This window comes from Protomyctophum parallelum (genome assembly GCF_964188405.1).
Source record: "Protomyctophum parallelum genome assembly, chromosome: 10".
Classification (NCBI taxonomy): Eukaryota; Metazoa; Chordata; class Actinopteri; order Myctophiformes; family Myctophidae; genus Protomyctophum; species Protomyctophum parallelum.
Genome location: NC_139704.1, coordinates 22,597,639 through 22,620,167, shown reverse-complemented (window position 1 = coordinate 22,620,167; position 22,529 = coordinate 22,597,639). Strand labels below are relative to the sequence as shown.

The 22,529-nt window shown below is 42.5% G+C and overlaps 1 protein-coding gene across 2 annotated transcripts; it reads right to left on the bottom strand.

The window, feature by feature from the left end:
- Positions 1-1,897: 1,897 nt before the first annotated feature.
- On the bottom strand, positions 1,898-22,145 carry LOC310865151 (placenta-specific protein 9-like). 2 transcript variants are annotated; one of them, XM_083774163.1, is made up of 4 exons: positions 21,933-22,145; positions 20,377-20,471; positions 9,640-9,731; positions 1,898-5,687 (listed from the first exon to the last, which is right to left on the bottom strand). In XM_083774163.1, exons 2-4 carry the CDS (start codon positions 20,438-20,440, stop codon positions 5,541-5,543), a joined length of 303 nt encoding a protein of 100 aa, XP_083630289.1. In that variant the 5' UTR covers positions 20,441-20,471; positions 21,933-22,145; the 3' UTR covers positions 1,898-5,540. The 2 variants fall into 2 exon arrangements, with proteins under 2 accessions (XP_083630289.1, XP_083630288.1); XM_083774162.1 differs by having other exon boundaries at positions 20,377-20,468.
- Positions 22,146-22,529: the final 384 nt, after the last annotated feature.

The following is a 22,529-nucleotide window of genomic DNA, read 5'->3' as shown; positions in this document are numbered from 1 at the left end:
GAAACGGGTCTTTCACATTTCTCAGACTCCATCCTGATTGGTTAAGATTGGCTTCCAAAATTCACAGGAGTGCTCAGTTTCAAACAAAATGCTGCAAATCATGAACACATCGCGTGATTTCCGTGAAATTGTGCACCCACATTCCCACTAGGCCGAGGACGAAATGCCACATCAACAATTTCAACTCAGCCTCAAGGTGGCGCTATAACTAGCCGAAAAGTGTTTTACCTCTAACTGCACGGATCTGTGGATAAGTTTGTATGCCAACTCCCTAGAGGCCAAGGAAAAACCTTTGCCTGGAATTATTCACATCTGCTCTTTATAGCGCCACCAGGAGGCCCACATATGTAAAACACATTTTCTATTATTACTCCTATTATTTTATCCAAATTTCACGCAAATCGGTACACATGATCTCCATAGTCATGTGATCAAGACAGGTTTGTTTGATTTCTCATATTACATCCTGATTGGCCACGATTGGCTCCTACAGTTTTCAGGAGTAGCCCGCTTTGTACAAATCGCCACAACTCCTCAACGCAGCGTCCGATTGCGAACTGTGCACGCATATTCCTACTAGGCTGAGGAAGAAATGCCACTTGACAGTTTTCAACAGCCTGATGGTGGCGCTACAACAAGCCAAGTCGCGTCATGCACTCGCACACACACACACACACACACACACACACACACACACACACACACACACACACGCCAGGGAGCAGGGCTAACTAGACCCCCCACTGGTCAAAATCTGTGCTTGAACAACCTTTGGCAATTCTCATTTTAAATCTATACATTTACACTTAATACAATATTTGTTTTGATTGCCCTGGTGGAGACCTGTGCCGATTGGCACTTTATCTAGTTTTTACTATTTTGAAAAACAAAACAAATTGTTCAACTAGCCCATCGACACGCATCGACACGTTGTGAGCTTGTAGATCGGCAATTTGAACTATTCACAAGTGTTTTTAGTTAATAGTGAAAAAAAAAGAAGAAAAAAGGGCAAAGAAGTTTAGGGTCGGGATTAGGGGTAATGCACTGACGAAAATAGGGCCCTTAGTTTCTCCCTTGCTGTCTCCGCTGTGCATTAATCGCTCTCTTATATCACCCACACACACACCTATGGCACTGCATTTGATTTTATATTTACCTGCAGTCAGTCTGAATGCTTTTGTTTCTATTACCCTGATGCCGTGCTTATGGCAAACACAAGGACTTGCGCACTTATTTCTCTGCCAAGTGTAATTCCATTTCGTGGGAGGATAAAAGCTACTTCCAGATAAAGGGGAACAGCTAGCCTTCCCAGTAGATGCTCATAATAATTAATAACACAATCCATCTGGTACAGAGAGGCTATCATGACTTCTTTGATGCTTGTCATGTCGTTTCTGATACTCAACAATCTAGTGGTGCTGGTTAATGATGCATCCATTGTATTGTAGCCGTACATTTGCATCAACATAATATGCTAGTTGGATTTTTCACAAAATATAGTATACTCTAATAATTGGTGAAAGTTTGTCCCTGGCATTTTATGGTATTAAGGTACTGTAAGTTGTGTAGTCAAGGAGAACAATTTAACTTTTTACTGTCTCTATAATGTTTGCCAAGATGCAGCATTCTGGCACCGAACTGTGGCTGCTACTCATCCAGAGCCATTATTGCTCCAAGAAATAAATAATTCTATGAATATATAAGACGTAACACTTGATTTGGTAACACTTGAGTTTACATTAGCCTTATTCCCAGTGTATTAGCCTGTGTGTTTTATGGAAGTCTGCAGTCAGTAAGTATAGTATACACAACAACGCACAAGTTAAACTAATTTATTTCAGTCTCCCTCGGGTGTAACGTGCTGCTGATTAGCAAAGCAAGCACACTTTTCCGGAAGTACTTGCACAGTGTTGACATGTACTTTATTTTCCCCCTGGTTAATACACTTAAATACAAAAGAATGAAGCCATTGTAAAATAAAGCCTACAGACTATGATTTATTAATTGAATTTGATCTCTTGAGAGAACGTGCGTGTTAATTGTTAAGGTCTCTCATTGGGGATTGCTGTGGGGCGATCTTGAAGTAGCTGTGCTCTTGGTAACTTGACTTGTGTATAAACAGTTCCTATACGGTAGTAGTGTTCGTGGCACATTTAAGGTGGTGCCATTAATCTCAGCCTGGACACCTGAGAACATGTAGCAAAGTCCACCTTAAAACACTAAGGCCTAATAAAAATAAAAACCTGTAAATAGCATAGAATAGATGGTAAAAATAAAAGGTTAACTCACCACAGTTTTATGTGGGACTGCTTACATAACGTGTAAACTAATGGAGGAGTTTGTGTGAAGCCAAACGCTCATACGGTCTCGTTCCGATCTTCTTTTCCAAGTGTGCAGGCACAACTTGTAGGCAAAATACGCCAAAGCTTTTCTACCATTTGCATAACCATTTCTAAGGAACTATCTTTGAGTGTGTGAATGTATGTCTCTTCCTGGTACATCAGTTCAATGCTCTTACTGCAAGTGACACTTAACATTTATATACAAGCACATTGATATTATGTACAGTATAAAAAAACATTGATCGATCGACGATTAGATTAAGGAGCTGCGTACAAAATACAGTGGAAACTCCTTTCAGATACTGTATGCCATGAAAAGATATTCTGCATTAATTGCGTCGGTATTCCCAAACCCTGTGCTTTGTTGCATGTACATTTACTGTATAAGCCTGTTCTTATTTTTTGCAGAAGCGTATAGAACTTGAGCCCTGATTGGCTGATTTGTGCATGTATTTTAGCTTCTGACACTTACTGTAGCATACATACCTCAGTGGTACTGTTGGTCACACCGTAGCCCTGGCCTCTATACCATGACCTTTTGACCTTCATCTGGTCAGTGCAGAGACTGCAGTGGACTGAAGGACATTTACAACTGTACCAATCATTATAATCCCAGTGGTATATCGACGGCATGATACTTTTTTTATTAGACGATATGCAGTACTGTACCTTATGGCATCCCGTAGGCTGTCTTAACGCTTTGGACCGTTGTTGGTGGATGGATGGATGGATGGATGAATGAATGGATCGCGTGTATAAGTCGGCATTCGTGTTTGTTGTTTATTTTTAAGCGTCTCTGTAAGTGTCTGCGGCAAACAAACAAAGACGAAGAAGTGGGTCCAGGTTCTTCTACCTCCACTCCCCAGGTGTGTGTCATCATCAAAACATGTTACAACTCTGTTTCTTCTCAAGGCTTCTCTCCTTAAATCGGTCTAGACACCATCAGAATAAAACATAAGCCGTGGCGTGGCTTTTTGTAATTATATATTAATAATTTGTAAATGAGTAAGAAATGATTTTTGATGGATAATTTAAGTGTAGCTTTGTTGCGATGCTGATCTATTATGGTATTGCCGTTGGCTCCTCTTGTCAGTGATGGCTCCTAATTGGACATTTTGCTTGCGATTCCTTAACATGTTTCCTGTGTATTTGTGTGTGTGCGCATTCCATCGTGGTGAGCATACTGTATTGCCATGAGTTGTTTCTTCTAAAAGGCGTTTTGCTTGTGTTTGATGAGCAACAGCATGTTTCCCATCTTAACGATTAAAAAAAATTAAACTAACACTCTAAAGGGAACATAGATGTCTTTGCATTGTGGATGCATTTTGTAAATCAGTGCCCTTAATTATTCAGAAGAAGAAAGAAAAAAAAAGGGATTTTATGCCAGTCTTTTCTCCTTTTATGATCCTCTTTTGCATAATGTTCTGTACTGCAGGATTTTTACTATATTCACTCGCAGTTCTCCAGCCTTGTATACTGTACTGTACCTCCTTCAACTGCTCTATGTTAAAAAAAAAAAAAAAACGACAAACAGACATGCTGCTTTAACTGCTTTGATAAAGAAATAAAACTCCTTCCAGTATAAATCTCTAACTCTTTTTCTGTGTCCTTGAGAATCAGTGCTCACTTTAGTTTAGACACGCAGCAGAGTAATGAAAAAGGCACATTTTGTCATAGACAGAGGGCAACAAAGAAGCATGGGGGAAAGCGCATGGCGGGAAAAGGCTGGTTGGGTATTTGGGTAGCCTGGCTTGGCCAGCCTCATAGTAGGGCTTTAAGCAACTAGTCGACTATTCAACTAGTCGACTAGTAAATCCACTAGTCGACCTTGTTGGTACTAGTTGACTAGTTTTTGTAGGCCTCAAGATCAGCTAGATTGTAGTTATAGTCACCAATGTACACAGTTTTTAAATGTATTATTTTAAAACAATATTATTTTTTACATAATAGGTAGGCCTAGTTAAAAATCGCTATAAGTCGCTATAAGTGAAAGCCATACCTCATAGCGTGGATGAATCCTCGCTATGAGTCTGGCCAAGCCAGGCTAGTAGTTGGGTACTCTCTGTATAACCTCACTTCACCAGGCTTTCGATCCACCTTGGAGGAAAGTAACGCCCAAATCAAATCACACCACAGGGTCGGGTCACCACAGTGACCACACCAATGCAACTACTAGCAACTCAATGAGTTGGTTTGGGCTTAACACAGACCAGATAGGCTACTAAATCGCTATGTGAACCTGGTCTGGAGCGGATATGGTAACTTTAACGTCATGTTGTAGTCACTGGTTTGTAGTCATCAGGCAGGAAACCACAACCAGAATAACTATACCCAAAATATTTCCCTACAATCATAATAATTTTAGGGCCAGCTACCAAATAAGAAATAATTTCTCCGTGGCAAAACAAAGTTATACAGACGCAAAAAGAAGTCTCTGGAAAGTACACTTAAATTTGTATTTTAAAAATCAGCAAAACTACTGCACGCTGCATCAAGGATTTTATTGGGTATAGGCCCTAAAAATTATGACCGTGGGAATTATTTGGGGTATTTCCGGCTTGTGGTTTCCTGCCTGATGACTACAAATCAGTAACATGACATAAATTACCACCCGCTTCGCTCCCGACCGGATCATAAACCCGAAAAGGAATGCTGCCCAGGCCCCAGGTACTGTGTAAAAGTGAATGAGTCCATCGGAAACAGCATTGTAAACATATGTCCTCTGGGTCTGTGCTGGACCACTGTTGACTGTGGAGAGAATGGGCCTGAATGACAGGAGGAGAAGGGGACGAGGAGGGTTGTCCCAGGAATAGCAAAGAGTGAATATATATATAACACTGACAAGTACACTGAGCATTAGTGTCGTGATCTATCAGCCTTACTGCTGTATACATAAGCCCCGCCTGCTCTCCTGGGATAGATAGAGGCTTTGCTTTGATACACAGGAAAATATACCCCCACGCAGCACATTTACAACATTGCAAACTACAGGCATGGTGCATAAAAGTCAGCTTCCAGGAATGCCCATGTCAGTCAAACTGGTTGGCTCATGATTTAAACATTGTTCCAAGAGCTTAATTGTGTTGTTGTGCTTAAGCTTGGCCCCCAACTGGATGTTCTGGTCCATTACTCCTCCCTTGCCCTGCGTCCAGTATGGTCCAGCGAGCGTCCTCGTTTGGCTCAAGAGGAGGAGGGCACCTACATCTCTCCCGGTGGGTCGTCAAAGATGTCCACCGTTGTTGGCTTCCCGCTAGTGTCCAGGAGGGGGCTCCACTCTGGGGCCTCGATGGCATCCTGGAGAAGAGCCAGCTCTGCCTCCAGTTTCCCCACAGTCTCTTCTACTTTCTGCAGAAGAGCAGAACAAGAAGGCATGTTTGTCCTCTGACCGCTTTTTTCCCCTCCTACACCAGATGTCAAAATATATGCGTCACTTTCCCACCTCACGCCCCCCTCATCTAGACTGAGTGGCACAACATTGCATTATTGAAAACGAGCGCTTCCAAACTCTGACACTTAATCTGCACATGATTGCTTGACAGAAAGTAGCTCATACGGCAGACTTTTATTAAACAAAAACTTTGCAGATAATTCAAGCTTTCCGTAGGCCTACAGCTGCAATGTTTGTGAGTTTAGCGTTGTTTAATATAATCAGATAGGACTTTTCTGTTTGGATGTACGAGTATATGGTCAAGGCCAGAAAGTAGGCTTTTTGCCAGGTGTTCCATGCATTATAATTTTCGGGTACGATGATGTCACACGCATACTCGCATAGCCTCTATACAGTAGCTGATCCACAAACTCGCAACACATTGCTTGCAACGTGAGCTTGTAGATCTGTTATTATAGGGGCTGCTGGGGTTCTTCTGTCTTGGGCCCCTCGCCTGTAGTCCAGTAATTAAAGAAAAATAATCCTCTTAGGTTGGACTAAATTGCTTTATTTTGTTTCTCAACTGATTCTGACAGGACAAAAAAAATCCACCCTAATCTTCTCACTGCAAATAGGACTACCCTAAATTTGCCTTAATCCAAGATGCCACCATTGACAACCTATTATGAGGCAAAACTTTCTAAATCTCCTTATGCTTTAAGTAGCTGCATGTGACGTGTCAAACTAGGGGGTTTTCATGATTCTGAATCCATTCCAAGCATTCGTTTTGCATGAAAAACATTCCTTGGACAAAATTTGGCCATAACACTTAACCAAATGTGCCCAAAATGTGCTGACCTCATCACATTTGTGATGACAGCTATGGCCGTTTTTAGCCCAAGGAGTGTTTTTCATGCAAAACTAATGCTTGGAATGGCTTCAGAATCATGAAAACCCCCTAAATGGTAAATGGTGCATTTATATAGCGCTTTTATCCAAGGCACTTTACATAGATTGTGCATTTCATTCACCCATTCACACACACATTCATACACCGATTGCGGCGGAAGCCATGCAAGGTACCAACCAGCACATCGGGAGCAATTTGGGGTTCAGTGTCTTGCCCAAGGACACTTCGACATGTAGACAGGAGGAGCCGGGATTCGAACCGCCGACCCATGGATCATTGGACGACCTGCTCTACCTCTTGAGCCACAGTCGCCCTAGTTTGACACGCCACAGGCTTGGACTCCTCATGCATAGAAGGAAGCATGAGGTCAGTCCGCTGCCCCGCCCCCAGGTTGGCAGAGGAAGTGTAGTGCCCAGGATTACATTAGATAATTGACACTGGGTGAAAAAATGGGTTACAAAATCGTGGGATAAAAATGTAAAAAATAAAAATGAATAACATCTCCCTCGATCCTCACAAATAACACCCCAGATCCATTTTGGGGGAACAAAGTATCAAGTTCAAAAGTCCACCAGCTGTTTTTTTTTTTTTAACATAAATATAATTCTATATAATTAGTCCCCCAGGGCTCTACAATAGCATAGAGGTCTTTCTCTCTGCACCAAAATCTACAAACTCATACCAATTTACCCTGAATAATATTCCTCCAAGATTAGGGACACAATACCCTTCAAGGTGTCTATCTCTTCCTCTATTTGGAATCCCCATACATCTCAGATCACTTACTGTACCACATGTTTACACATTTTAAAATGTCTGGCATTGATGTAAATTGTATGCTCGCTCACTAATCTTTATTTTTTTATTCTTTTGGTTTTTGTACCAAAGTATGGTACTTCTTTCCTGTGTGGGGGGAGGTACTGTAAAATAATACATTGTAGTGACTTTCTAGGGACATAATTCACCATAAGAGAGTGGGCGGGGGTTTCGGGGTAATCAAGGAAGTGGGGGTGTGTGTGTTGTGTTGTCAGTATGATTGAAGAGAGTGAAATAAACAGACGTGCCGTTCTGCACATTCTGACTCAAAGATAGGAGTAGCATTCGTCTTACTTGCTATTCCTACAACATCTTACTTACTGTAATAATTGCATTACAACTCACTCAGCTGTTACACGTGAAATGTCCATTAGGTGGAGCAGGCAGGAAATGTGTAGGGGGATCTTAATGGCACAAATCTGAACCAGACAGTGGCCTTGTGGTTAGAGTGTCCGCCCTGAAACTGGGAGGTCGGGGGTTCGATCCCCGGCCGGGTCATACCAAAGACCGTAAAAATGCGAGCCAATGCCTCCCTGCTTGGCACTCAGCATCAATGGGTTGGCTTGGGGGGTCAAATCAACTAATCAAATGATGCCCGAGTGCGGCACGGCTGCGGCTCACCGCTCCAAGAGATGGGTCAAATGCGGAGAACAAATTTCTCTGTGGTAATGTGTGTGACAAATCGTACGACTTTGACTTTGTTTTCACCAAACTATCCCTGCAGCTGCTTAGATCTGTTGTAATAAGTACATCGTGGGACATCTTTCAAAGAATGGCCTACAGCAGGGGTGTACGATGGAGAGGGCCACAATATTTACACACTCACTCCAGATGGGCCACATTGCATATTACTGTCGTAGAAAGAAATTGCCGATCCACAATCTCAAAACGTGTCGCAGTGTGACGCATTTTGAACTTGTAGATCAGCTATTTTTAGTAATGCCTCTCAAATGCCTTTAATTATAGTTATGTTAACTTTATAAACGAAATACATTGGACATACAAAAGACAATAACCTCGCTACTGTATGTGTCAGTGTCTTTTTATGCTATGCTATCTTTGAAACATTTTAAAATGTAGACAAACATGTCTTGGCATTAACATATCCAGTGTGGATTGTATGTCAACTCAGCCTGCAATTTCTCCCACAAACTCAGTTTTGTTCTATAAGTAATAATTGATCTTTGATTTTTGGATATTGCTATTGGTTGATAATTGAGATATGAGCTCCAGGTATAAGGGGGCTAATGGGGCCCTGGGCTCAAACTGTTTATTCGGCAGAAGGAGCTATTGATGAAGACAGAAGCCAAAGCGTTTTCTTAAAAGATGTCTAAATAAAAAAAGACAAATGAACATTTTTCCCTGAGTGTGGATCATATTGAATTCCACTGGAGTCTCTTTACTCTGCAGTGCAGTGGCTCCAGAACCGGGTTGAAATGAAAGAAGATTTATTTGTGGGTGAGCAGTGAGCACAATGGGCCTTAAACTTCAGAATGGATTAATACTTTGCCACATGAATAATACAATCATTCATTCATATGAATAATAGACACTCTTATGTATAAATAATACAGTTATTCATGCTGCAGTCAGTCATGCCCTCATGCAGAGAGGTTAGAGTTTTTTGGGACTGAAACTTTTTTTTTAAAGTAACCACACATGATTTATGCAGAGGTGCTTATAAGCAGAGTGAAGAAGCCATATCTTTGTCAGAATCAAATCCTTTAAAGGAAATTGGGAGGATTTCTTTGCACCGTCAGCTGGAATAGAGGTTGACATTTGATAATGTTACGAACAATGAGCCAAACATCCCAGAATCCTAAGAATTCCAACCACCAAAGGACCTACTGTAAGGAACGAAAGCTTTTGGAAGCATAGCATAGAGCAGTGGTTCCCAAAGTGGGGTCCGGGCACCCTTATGGGTCTGTAACTCTAAGAGTGTACAAATGGATCCATTTGTACACTCGGAGTTAAATTAACATTGATTTACAAATTGGGGGTCCCAGAGATGGAAATGCCATTAAATGGGGGTGCACAGACTAATGCACGTCAAACTGGGGGTCCTTGAAATTAAACGGGTTGAGAATCACTGCGGTAAAAATCTTCCCTGGAATCTCTTTTCAAATGGGGGTCCGCCGGCCAATTAGTGTCAATTTGGGGGTCCTTGACATGAAAAAGTTTGGGAACATAATATCCTTTCCTACCTTCTCCACTACATCCAGGCGGCTGTGAAGAGAAGAGTGATCCTGGCAGGCACTGGCGCGCACCGCTCTGGGCTTGAGGTTAGAGTCCGGCCCTGGTCAAGTAAAACACAGGTATTATTTAGAGCTTTTAAAACTACAGAAACACTGACACCAAAATGCTTCTTCAAGGTATTGCATTCAGATTTCCATGTGAAAGAATGTGATGTGCAGTTTAAATTGGCTTTAGTTCATATTCCCCTACTAAAGGTATTTTCTGTGATTTCACTATATCACTTTTTTTTATGTATATATAATCCTCCCTACCTCCTGATCGAGTGGGGGCGGGCCTTGGTGCACATGCTGTTGGCCTGTTGCACCAAGAGTCCCCCCCCCCCACATCACTGAATGCTCCTTTAAGCTGCCACAGACTAGTATTTACTCAGGTGTATGCTGTTTTTATAGGATTAATTGACAAGCACACACTCCAATCCAATCACTGAGGCACTTTTTTCTATTCTGGCCTGTTTTTTTAATATTGACTGATTGATTCAAATGGATGGCAGATCTCCTGGTTCATTATAGGGCTATGTGGACTGTCTGCGAGCGGACAAAAGGATTGCCTGTGATGGGAACAGGCCATGGACAACATGGAGGTCTGGTTCTGAACACGCTGCTATTGAAAGGCATGCTCAGAAGAACGCTCATGACACGAAGCCATCTCTCCCTAGCCTGGTTAATAAACCAGACTAATATCGCACGGATCCGCGGGATATTAGTCTGGGGAGGCTCAGCTTGGATTTCATTTCCAGGGAAACATTTTCTCTTTGACGCAATTGGTCAGAGCTACTGTCAGTCAAAGGTCTCAAGCATTGAACGTCACTGTACCAAAGCCCGCCCATATTGCATACCGTGTCCCTATTGGGCGCACATGTTCTCGTGTGTAGAAAATGGGCGTACAATGGAGCCTCTCCAGACCGAAATCCGCCGGTAGGCAATTTTTTTTTGCCAACGGCTGATTCGGTCTGGTTTATTAACCAGGCTAATCTCTCCCCTCTTATCGTTCCATAGGACAGTGGTTCCCAAACCTTTGCATGTCAAGGACCCCCAAATTGACACTAATTAGCCCACGGACCCCAATTTGAAAAGATATGCCAGGGACCCCCCATAAGAGAAGATTTTTATGGATCTAGCAGTGATTCTCAACCACTTTCAAGGACCCTCAGTTTGATATGCATTAGGCTACGGACTCCACTTTGGGAACCACTGCCATAGGAGCTACAGACATATCCTGTGCATATTCTGGCCTAGTGCTCACTCGCTGCCAACAAGAGAACTCACTAGACAGACACTAGGGTGTAACAAATAATACAGTAACTGCATCGATTTTAACTATTTCAACAATCGAAAGTATATCGATATGTAAATAGCAACATATGGTATCATTGGACTTCGTATCGCTTTGCAATGGAAATAATCTCATCAATCATTGATTGTTGCTGAGAAATGAAACAAGGCAAGACCACAGATTCTTTAAAGCTTTTTGTTATACAATAAAAGCAAAGCTCAATGGAGAAAAAAATAACATTTTCATGAAGAACTGTAAAACCACGATGTTACCCCACACCTCCACCAGTCCACACATTCTCTATTTCATTATTTCCTTCTTTCTTTCTGTCAGTCAGTCAGTCTTGTCTGTCTCTCTCGCACACTCTTCTCTGCTAACTCCACATGTTTGCTATTACACTCAGCATGCAGGCAGCTTGCAGTCTCAGCCACTCAGCTCACCACATTTAGCCTTTCTGCTGACTTAGCTCTCCTGGTAAACTGAGCTGAGATCAGATAAACGAGCTCCAGCCGTCACTGGGATCTGGTTATGACCCATGCGGTTGTAGTTGAACCCATTTAGACGGTACCTGAGGACGATTCTACAAATGTCTTCTAAATCATGAGTTTTCTGAATAACCTTATGTTTCTATATTAGTGGTTCTCAAATTATTTCAAGGCAAGGACCCCAGAAATGTTATGAAATTGGCCGCCGACCCCCATCTGAAAATACAGTATGTTGTTCCAGGGACTCCCCAGAAGCAAGGTTTTGAGTTAAAAACGTTCGCTCTGAAAGAATATATATTCAAAGATTTGCGCCACATTTTCAGGATTTAAAACAAATAGCAGACTTACAAGCTGCGCTACGAGCTTGTAACACTGTGACACTCGGTGCCACGCTATGAGCTTGTAGATCTGCTATTTTTCAATATCTAAAGTATAACATAATGCTTAAAACACCAAAAGGGGTTCACACATATAATGGGTTAACATGGACAACTGTTCTGATCCACAATCAGTCAAATTATGCATCACACACAAACAACAGAACCAAATGACGACATATCACAGTAAAGACATGTAGAATTGGGATCGAAAATACAGCAGCACAACAAGCGATTACTGAAAAGAATAACATGTTAAATTATGTAATCCACCAAAAGCTATGGCTCTTCTACATGTGAAAATGTCAATAGATGCGTTATTATATTATTATGAATTATCTATCATAAATGTATTATTATCTTGAAGATACGCTGTGACATAATGGTCACATTTGAGGACCTGAGTTGAACCACAGTGGCCTTTGTTAGAATCAAGGCTTCAAAGTACAACAAAGTAAGGGGAACGTTTAGGTTATATTGTTCCCCTTATTTCCTCTTGCTGTAAAAGATGTGTTTCCAATTATGTGTTTCTCTTTGAAGCCAAAAGATTTAGATGGAATAATCCTTCATTCTCAGACCAGGCCCATTTATTTCCTAACGCCTCCACAGTCTTAATGACTGCAGTTGGGCCACGCTCCAGCACTGTACCTCCCTGTTCATGAAGAAAGTGTGAGTTTTCATTGCCATATCCAATTCGACGAAGGAATGCGACGAAAGCAGATTGAGCTTGAGATGCATTTGTATTTGGAAACAGTTAGAGGAAATAATCCTGTGTGTGTGTGTGTGTTCCGATTGTGAAATGGAGAGGCAAAGAATGAAAGAATTTCTTTGGTTCTCTGCATGCATACCTTGGAGTGTTAAATCCCTCTTATACATTTAAAGATTGTCTGTTACTATTTACAACAGTTTATTAAGAAACCCTTAATTTTTCTCATTTGTTAGAAAGCATGGTCATATAGAAATAGCCATTTACGGTTGCGTCCACCAACCAAACCTTCATCTATTTGTGTTCTCTTCTTGTGTATAAAGAGAACACATTTCAACATGCGTCTGCATGTGGCAGTCTCCGAGAGCTCTCGACTTTTGTTAATACATACTTGACTGATTCCACTCCGTTAATACATACTCGACTCATTCCACTCTATCCTTGTGGGAATCATTTTTTTGTACAAGTCATACCGAAGTAAGTTATGCTTTTTAATTCCTGCCAATACAATAGAAGCACAGCTCCCTAGCTGCCTCCAACTGGAACTTTGTATAAATTAGTAGAGGCAAAAGAGCAATTGCATTGATCAAAGGGAGAAAATCCATGTTGACACATTATAAAAAAAGTTCAGCAATACGTTTTTGCAGTTGAAAATACACAATTTGTCGGACAACACAACACCTTTTTTGCTCAAAGAAATCCTTTCGTACTCCTTTTTGTCATCATCCAAGTGTGCCCTTTTCACAGATACTATAGTGGAGTTCAGAGCTTCATGCACAGGCTTACACATTTTGTCTCAGAAAGCCCAACAATCCAGAGACCACAAACAAAACAGCTCAAACACAGCAGTTCTTCTGGCTGGCGACTTCATTAAAATGTATGAGCTTAGCTTGCCTTCTTAAAATGACATTCAACTTTAGGTGTCTGCTGTAGAATTATCTATCTTAAAATCTATAATAGAATACACTCAATATGAAACGAGCCATTCCGAACTGCATTCCTGCCCGTTATGCAATAAGCCAGAAAACCTTGGGACGAACTATGCCCTTTTGCCTGCATGAATAGACAATTATCTTTTGAATCTTATATCTTAATAACTGTCTATTTCCTCCCCGTTAGAAAGCAGAGAGATGTGGAGGACTAGTTGTTATTCCTCTGGCTGCAGGCCTCTGACTATCCCCCAATGCGTAGTCTTGTCTTTGCAGTGGACTGGCGTGTTTTTACAACAATATCCTGCGGTAACATTTTACAGGCTCCATTACACAGCCCTGAGGTGTGCCAAGTACATCCAGGAAGCAAGCCAAGGAAAACCAAAGAATGGATCATGAGAGATAAGACACTTCTCCATAGTGTCACTGTCGGCTAGAAAACTTATTTTCAAGTAAAATCGTGGAAATAGCTGATCTACAAATTTTTGTGCGACACACTTGTATGAGGAAGTTGGACATTGATTTATGCGATAAAAACAAAAAGTTGAAATATGGAGATACAAGGTTTCTGCCCGACAGTGACGATATTATTTTGCAGTGAAGAAACACACCAGATGTCAGCTGTTACAAGTCCATTTTTGGCTGGATCAGCAGAGCCAGCCCAATGGACAGATAGATGTCTATGACTGACTGACTGACTGAACAATGAACTTACGGTATCGGTCGGTCGGATAACCTAATTTGTACGGTTGACAAGCCAGTCTCAGAGCAATCGTGAGTGAGCAGAGTACGAGTCTGCGGTGGCCTCTGGCTCGTGAATGCTCAGGTTGGTCGTCTGCCTGGGGTGTGTATTCCATCAACGTTGCTAATTAAATCTTGGTTGAAATTGAAAAAGCAATTAGGCTAAGGCTATCACTCAGTGCCACAGGACGCCTAATGACGCCTCCCCCTTATTTTCGTTAACACAATTAAGCCAGGTTCAGGTTCATTTATTTGTTTGTCCCAGAGGGGCGATTTGGTTTACAGCAAGGCATAACACAGGCAGGTAACATGAAACACAAAAACACAGTAAAAAGGCACATAGAACAATAAAACAGGATGGCAGTTCAAGGTATCAGTGTAACATTGAAATTCATAACATTTTTCAGAACAGTTGTATAAAGAATTCATACAAGCCTAATGACATGTTGACTAAAGACAAGCCATGTCTTTAGTCAACATGAACTCAAACCAAGCTTGAATAATCCTGCACATGGAGTAGCCTACAGCCCAGAAAAAGAGTCGATTGCCGAAATGAAGATACAGTAAAGGTCCTTAATTGCGACGGTCCTTCCGCAGTTTGTTTTTGCAAAACACAGCAAGGACCTTAAAGGCCGATTCATACTCCAGTTTTAGGTGATAAGGTGACCACCGAAAACCTGACATCACGCCGCGGGGGTGAGCGACGCCAAACATCTCTCTTGTTTTTACTAACCACCTTATCACTGAAAACTGGAGTATGAAAAGGCCTTAAGTCGCAGAAACAAGCAAAAACAGGAGTTGTTCTCAGCAGTGGAACAAAACCTGCTGCTGAAAAATTTAAAGTTTTTGTATGTAATTGTGTGCGATATGGACGGTACTTCAGTATACTTTTACAACAAATAACATTTCACATCCAGGAATTCACGATATAGACATTACCACGGTCTATCCCGTTAAATTGCCCGCAATTGTGTACATTACCCACACTCGCAGTCAGATTTAAGTTAACGCTGAGGTTGTTGCTGTACATTATAATAAGATGGAGTATATGCTGTATATGAGATAGATAGGGTGAGAGTCGCTGCCTCTTCGCTTGGAAAGGAGCCAGCTTAGGTGGTTGGGGCATCTGGTTAGGATGCCTCTCTGGTGTCTCCCTAGGGACTCAGGGAGGTCCTCGAGGCACGTCCCACTGGGAGGAGACCTCGGGGCAGACCAAGGCACAGATGGAGGGATCACATCAACTCACTGGCCATAGAAAGCCTCGGGATCCCCCAGGAGGAAGTTACTAATGTTGCTCTGGAGAGGGAAGTCTGGAGCTCTCTGGTGGAGCTGTTGCCCACGTGACCCGACTACCGATAGGATGGATGGATGGATGTTGCTGTATGTTTCCAGCCAGACATTGAGCAGCTTGAGGTGTAGTTAAATCCACTGTGGTCCAGCAAGGCACCGCTTGGCAAAGCTCACCAACTCTTTGCTTGACAATGATAAATGTACTGGCTGCAATCTGCTAAAGGCATGAAAACGAGCGATAAATGTTCTGGTTTGTAGTACCATGACCTTCAGCTCATATACTGTAGCAAAGGCGTGCTCCCGGCCTGGCTTATGGACAGAATAGCCAGTCCATAGACCAGGCTAGCCTAGTGCTTAATTTTTGCATCGCAGTTTACTATGAAAACCTGCAAAACCTGTCTGTCAGTCAGTCCGTCCGTCCGTCAGTCACGCCTTGTGACGCTCCATATATGGATCTGACCTCAACTGACCCCATCAAACCCTGTACAATCAAGACACGCTCCATATATGGCCAGACCTCATCAAACCCTGTACACTTAAGACACTGCCACCCTTAGATCTCCATAGCTGACCTGTTCTGACATTCCATATGTTGATCTGACCTCACCAAACCCTGTATACTCAAGATACACTCCATACAGTATATGGCCAGTACAGAATTAATTCAATATGTTCATCTGACCCCCCCATGCCAAAGCGCCAGCGCTCGCCCAGCAGTCTACAGTCACCAGATGCGTGCACGCGGCGAGGTCGCTTCTCGCCCTCAGGGCGTCTTACTGGTAGTATAGTAGTTAGTTAGTATCAAGGTCAAGGTCAAGTTTATGTATATGTCCCAGGCTGGGCAATTCATTTTACAGCAGATAATAAAAGCTATAAAAGACACAGTACAGTAAACATACAACAACAACAAGAGACATACATATACATTATCACAAGATACAGATCATTACCTTAAATATAAAGTGCAAGAGCTAAAGTTAAAGTGCACCATGTGTAACTATCCTCACAACCCACCCTGGAAACTACACGGCAGCTACCTCCTCTTACTTCCCCCATTGATGGTCCGGATGGAGGCAGGAATGAAGGAGAATTTGTACCGGTTATTCTTAGTGACAGGGGTCTTCAACCACTGGCCGGAAGGCAGTAGTGCATATTCCCGGTTTAGGGGGTGGGAGCTGTCTGCTCTAATTAATGATGCTTTTTTAAGCACCTGTTTGTCACATATATGACTCAGACAGCAAATCTTTCCGCCAACAATCTTGCTAGCCCCCTTAACAACCTCGTTAAGGGCATTTTTCGGTCTAATTCCAAGGCTACCAAACCAGCAAATAGCCGCAAATGAAATGACAGACTCAATGAATGCTCTGTAGAACAAGATCATTAAAGATTTATCTACCTGAAACGTGGCTATCTTTCTTAAACAGAACAACATTTCAGTATTGACATCAAATTTTAGATGGTTGTCTATTATGGTCCCTAGATATTTATAGGTGGTTACTAGCTCCACTGATAGTACTGCATCTATAGTACTGCTCTGAGGAGCTAGTGGACATCGACAAAGCATGTCTTTGGTCTTAGTGACATTGAGTTGTAGAAATGTAGAAAGAGACAAAGTAATCCACAACTGGGCCATGGCTGACCTCACCATCACCCAGCAGACTCAAAATCAAGGAATAACTGCAAATTTAATGATGTGTCTGTGGGCATGTTGACTTCTACAGTCGTTAGTGTACAGGATGTACAGCAGTGGGGAAAGAACACAACCTTGGGGTGTACCAGTGGATGATGTTAATTCACCAGACAGCTTCCCATTCACTCTGGGTTCTATTTGTGAGGAAATCCAGAACCCAACCAATAATACCAGGGTCTAAGCCAAAGTTGTTAACACATTTTTCAACTAGTATGTGTATCGTGCCAAAGATAGCAGTATAAGACTGCTCACAAGTTGTAAGCTCACAAGTTGTACAGTATAAGTCTCAACAAGTCGCAGCATCAACGTCGTGATGTGAGCTTGTGGAACTTTTGGTGTGCAACTCCATCATACGATGATGTATAAATAAATCATTAAAATCAAGCTGTCCAGAGGCTGTGTGGGTATGCTAGCATAATGAATACGCCTCCATCCATCCATCCACCGACCCCGCCTCTCTCTCTCTACTCCAAGGAAACAGATCATAGGAAAACAAAACAGGGTCTCACTGGAGTCATGATCTAATACACTGACTTCACACAGAGAGAGAGAGAGAGAGAGATGTGTGTTTGAGCGATGCCCAAGTGTGTCCATATGTATGTTTAACACACATACATGTACTCTTGGCCCAGCTAGTCTGTCTGTTCTGACAACAATCCACAGGAGAGCGACTGTAATGGAGAACACAGCCTGGGCCAGAGCGCTATATAGGCTTAGCCAGGTCCAACTGAGCAACAGTGACGTCCCGTACGTACAACGAGCCAATAGAACGATGGGGCCCACCCAAAGTACACTCACTCACTCACATCGACCAGTTACATCAGTCAGGAAGAAGCTGGATCAGTTCAACCATGCACAGAGATGTGAGCGTGTGCGTGCGTGCTTGTGTGTGCGTGCAAATTACTACACTCCAGAGTCCTGCATTTGGCCATTTTTGCATCATGAAGTCACTGTATTTCACACGCATAGCCAGTTGATGTTGCACAGAGCTCGCAGTGGCGTGGAGGAGCGGCCAGCGCTTTTCTATTTCTTTGTGTGTGAATTTCCATGGAATTGGTAGGTAAAAAGGGAATGAAGAGGGATCGACCTATATGGATATAGTGAAGGATTGTGTTTTGGGGAGCTATGGCGCTGACGCTTTATTCGATTAAGTATGGTCACAGTTGCAGTGAAATTGGAAACATATGTGCTGGCTCACCCATCCAGCAACAAGCACGCGCGCACGCACAGTCATGCCTGTATACTACATAGCCACACACACACACACACACACACACACACACATGTTCTGCCCCCCCCCCCCCCCACACGCAGATGCGTTTACGCATACACAAGCAAACTCGTATAATGTGAATACCGTGTTGTGTATGTTCGTCCAACAATCGCCCACACACACTTAAAGAAAGTGTGTGTTAATCCTGTTAAATATATACACTGGCCGCAGTCCATCAACCGACAGCCCAATAGAAATGACTGAGGCATTCCATCAACTGATGTATACAGGCCCTCCCAGGTTCGTTTTCAACAGAAAAGCTTATATATTTTTTTTTTACCAACATTCAATCATAAGCCATTTCCACCACAACACGGGATCACCATGGTCCAACACAACACACGAGGAAGCTATAGCCTGCTCTCCAGAGTTCAATCAACCCCAACATTTAACACATTTAACAGACGGAAGGAACCACTATTCTACTCTGGGTTTCCCAGCTGCTGTGCCCTCTAGTCCTATGCCCCCCCCCCCCCACCCCCACTACTTGGCGAGCGCTGGCGCTTTGGCATGGGGGGGTCAGATCAACATATGGAATGAATTCTGTACTGGCCACCCATATATGGAGCGTGTCTTGAGTGTACGGGTTTGACTTTGATGAGGTCAGATCAACAAGAGTTGCCGGCCGGCTCCATACTGTATATGCAGATGTAGGTGATGATCCAGTCTTCTCCATGTATGGTTATCCAGGGTTAGATGAGGTCAGTGGTCGTGATCTTCATATATGGATATGGCCATATATGGTAGCGTGACGTGATGGCACACCTCCGCCCAGAAATTCTATAAGGTCTGGCAGCCATTTTTGGACTACTTTAAACAAAAACTCCCGGCTGAGGATGTTCAGGTGTAGGACTGCTGTCTAAAGGTTTAATTATTCTTGTTTGGCAAGTGACGATCTGTTTGAGAACATTGTAGTGTAATGCAATATGACATGACCTTGTTACCTTTACATTTTATTTTACCTTATTTTATTGTGTCTGTTTTGGTCCTGTATTTCAGTCTTTTATTTATTTATTTTTATTTACTTATTTTTCTTAATGTATTGTATGCTTATAGTCTAGTTGTGTATGTATGTATGTTGGTGTGTGTTGAAAAATCAATAAAAACAATTTAATAATGGTAGCGTGACGTCATGAGGCGTGACCATAATATGGAGGCGTTATGGGTCTCCACGATGTCACGTGATGTCACACGGTCAGATCCATATATGGAGATATATTGGGTCTCCATGACGTGATGGATTGACAACCATATACAGTTATGGTGGTGACGGCCGCGAGACGCAGGATTTCATAGTAAATGCAACCTTCAGTCTTAATAATCTATACATATATGGCAAGTAGTTCTCAAAGTGGGGTCCAGGCACCCCAATGGGTCCTTCCGGGGTTCCAGCAAAATCCTTTTAACCACTTTAACCCTACACATTTGTTATTTGAAAATGGCAGATCTAATACTCTCACAAGGCATCGCACATTATGCGATGCCTTCATTGACCTTTAGGAAAACATTTTGAACAACACAAATCTTGTATGCGGCTCCCTGACACAATAAGAGTTTCAGATGGGGGTCTGCGGCCAACTACGTTCATTTGAGATATGTGCTCAGTCTGGTCACAGCCACAGCCACAGCCTTACCTGCCACCACAGCACAGCATAGCCAATGAGGAGGCAGAGGAGTCTTACCTGCCACAGCATAGCCAATGAGGAGGCAGAGGAGTCTTACCTGCCACAGCATAGCCAATGAGGAGGCAGAGGAGTCTTACCTGCCACAGCATAGCCAATGAGGAGGCAGAGGAGTCTTACCTGCCACAGCATAGCCAATGAGGAGGCAGAGGAGTCTTACCTGCCACAGCATAGCCAATGAGGAGACAGAGGAGTCTTACCTGCCACAGCATAGCCAATGAGGAGGCAGAGGAGTCTTACCTGCCACAGCATAGCCAATGAGGAGGCAGAGGAGTGCAACCAGGGAGGTGGAAGGGCGGGTCATGTTGCAGTGACAACCTGCAGAGCAGCTGCTACTGTGACGAGGAGAAAGAGTTAGTCACTGTCGCACACATGCAGGAACATACTGGAGTGTGTGTGTGTTTGTGTGTGTGTCACACATGCAGGAACATACTGGAGTGTGTGTGTGTTTGTGTGTGTGTCACACATGCAGGAACATACTGGAGTGTGTGTGTGTTTGTGTGTGTGTCACACATGCAGGAACATACTGGAGTGTGTGTGTGTGTGTGTGTGTGTGTGTGTGTGTGTGTGTGTGTGTGTGTGTGTGTGTGTGTGTGTGTTTGTGTGTGTGTCACACATGCAGGAACATACTGGAGTGTGTGTGTGTGTGTGTGTGTGTGTGTGTGTGTTTGTGTGTGTGTCACACATGCAGGAACATACTGGAGTGTGTGTGTGTGTGTGTGTGTGTGTGTTTGTGTGTGTGTCACACATGCAGGAACATACTGGAGTGTGTGTGTGTGTGTGTGTGTGTGTGTGTGTGTGTGTGTGTTTGTGTGTGTGTCACACATGCAGGAACATACTGGAGTGTGTGTGTGTGTGTGTGTGTGTGTGTGTGTGTGTGTTTGTGTGTGTGTCACACATGCAGGAACATACTGGAGTGTGTTTGTGTGTATGTGTGTCACACATGCAGGAACATACTGGAGTGTGTTTGTGTGTATGTGTGTCACACATGCAGGAACATACTGGAGTGTGTGTGTGTTTGTGTGTATGTGTGTCACACATGCAGGAACATACTGGAGTGTGTTGTTGTGGGTGTGTGTCAGTAAAATGCTTAGTGGTAATTTAACATTGAGCTATAAGGGTCGTAGCACAGTTCACTTGTGAAGTGACATAAAATCAATGTGCATTAACCCTCTAACACCCGCATAAATTTCTACTTGCAAAAAATAGATTTCAACCTTACTACTACTTTGTACTACTAGGACTAAGACTAAAAAAGATGTTAAAAAAAATAAAAAAATTAAGTTTGATGAATATTTATAATAATTATATAATAATTATATAATATAATAAATTAATAATTTACATTTTGGGGATATCTTTCACAATAATGAATAAAACATGTTCTAGACATTCTAATGATCACAAAAAAACATATTACAATTATTTTACCTACTTTTATTAGGGTAAAGGTCAAAAGTCTTAGGTTAAAAAATGTTCAAAATTGCACAGAGTCCAGACTTTTTTAATTTGTGTGAATTTCAGCCTCTGTGGGGGGTATTTATATGCAAATATGATGACCAATGGCATTGAAATGGCATTGCAATGAACATCACTGATGACGTTTAGGTGAAAAAAGAACGAAAAAAAAAAAAAGTAATTAAATAAAATAAAATTGTTGCTAAAAAGCAACGCTGGGTCTTAGAGGGTTAAACACACGCAGGAAAATACTGGTTGTGTGTGTGTGTGTGTGTGTGTGTGCGTGCATGCATGCGTGTTTGACAAGCATGATAAGTGGAGAAAAGCAATATACTTACACAGTACTCCAGTGCCCAAAGTCTCCTTGGAAGCTGAAGTGGACTGTGGCACAACTTCTTTCTTTCCCCCTACCAAACCAAACTCTTCCTCTAAACTCTTAAACTCTTCCTCTTCTGCCGTCTCAATGCCTCTCTGCCCGGCGTGTGCTCTCTCTCTCTTACTCCCTTCCCTCTCCCTCACTCGGTTGCGCCCAGTTTCCTAATGAAAACATTTTATGTATGCAAGAACAAAAGCCCACTATCTGGGAAGGGGGGTGGTGGTTGAGGGGTGAAGGGGGCGGGAAGATATTCTCTCTCTCTCTCTCTCTCTCTCTGTCTCACACACAGACACACACACACACACACACACAAGGGAGGGGACTCCTAAGAACATGCTACACAATGTTTCTTATGAACAAATCTGAGCCAAACTTTAATTGTCTTATCTCTTTTTGTTTTTAATCTAACTTAGATTTCAAACTTTACCCAACACAAGAATCACAACAATGTCCAACATGTTTTTTACGGCTCTAGCACTGATTTGCAACCATTTCAATTTCAAGGACCCCCAGTTTGACGTGCATTAGTCTACAGACCCCCATTTACTGGCATTTCTAT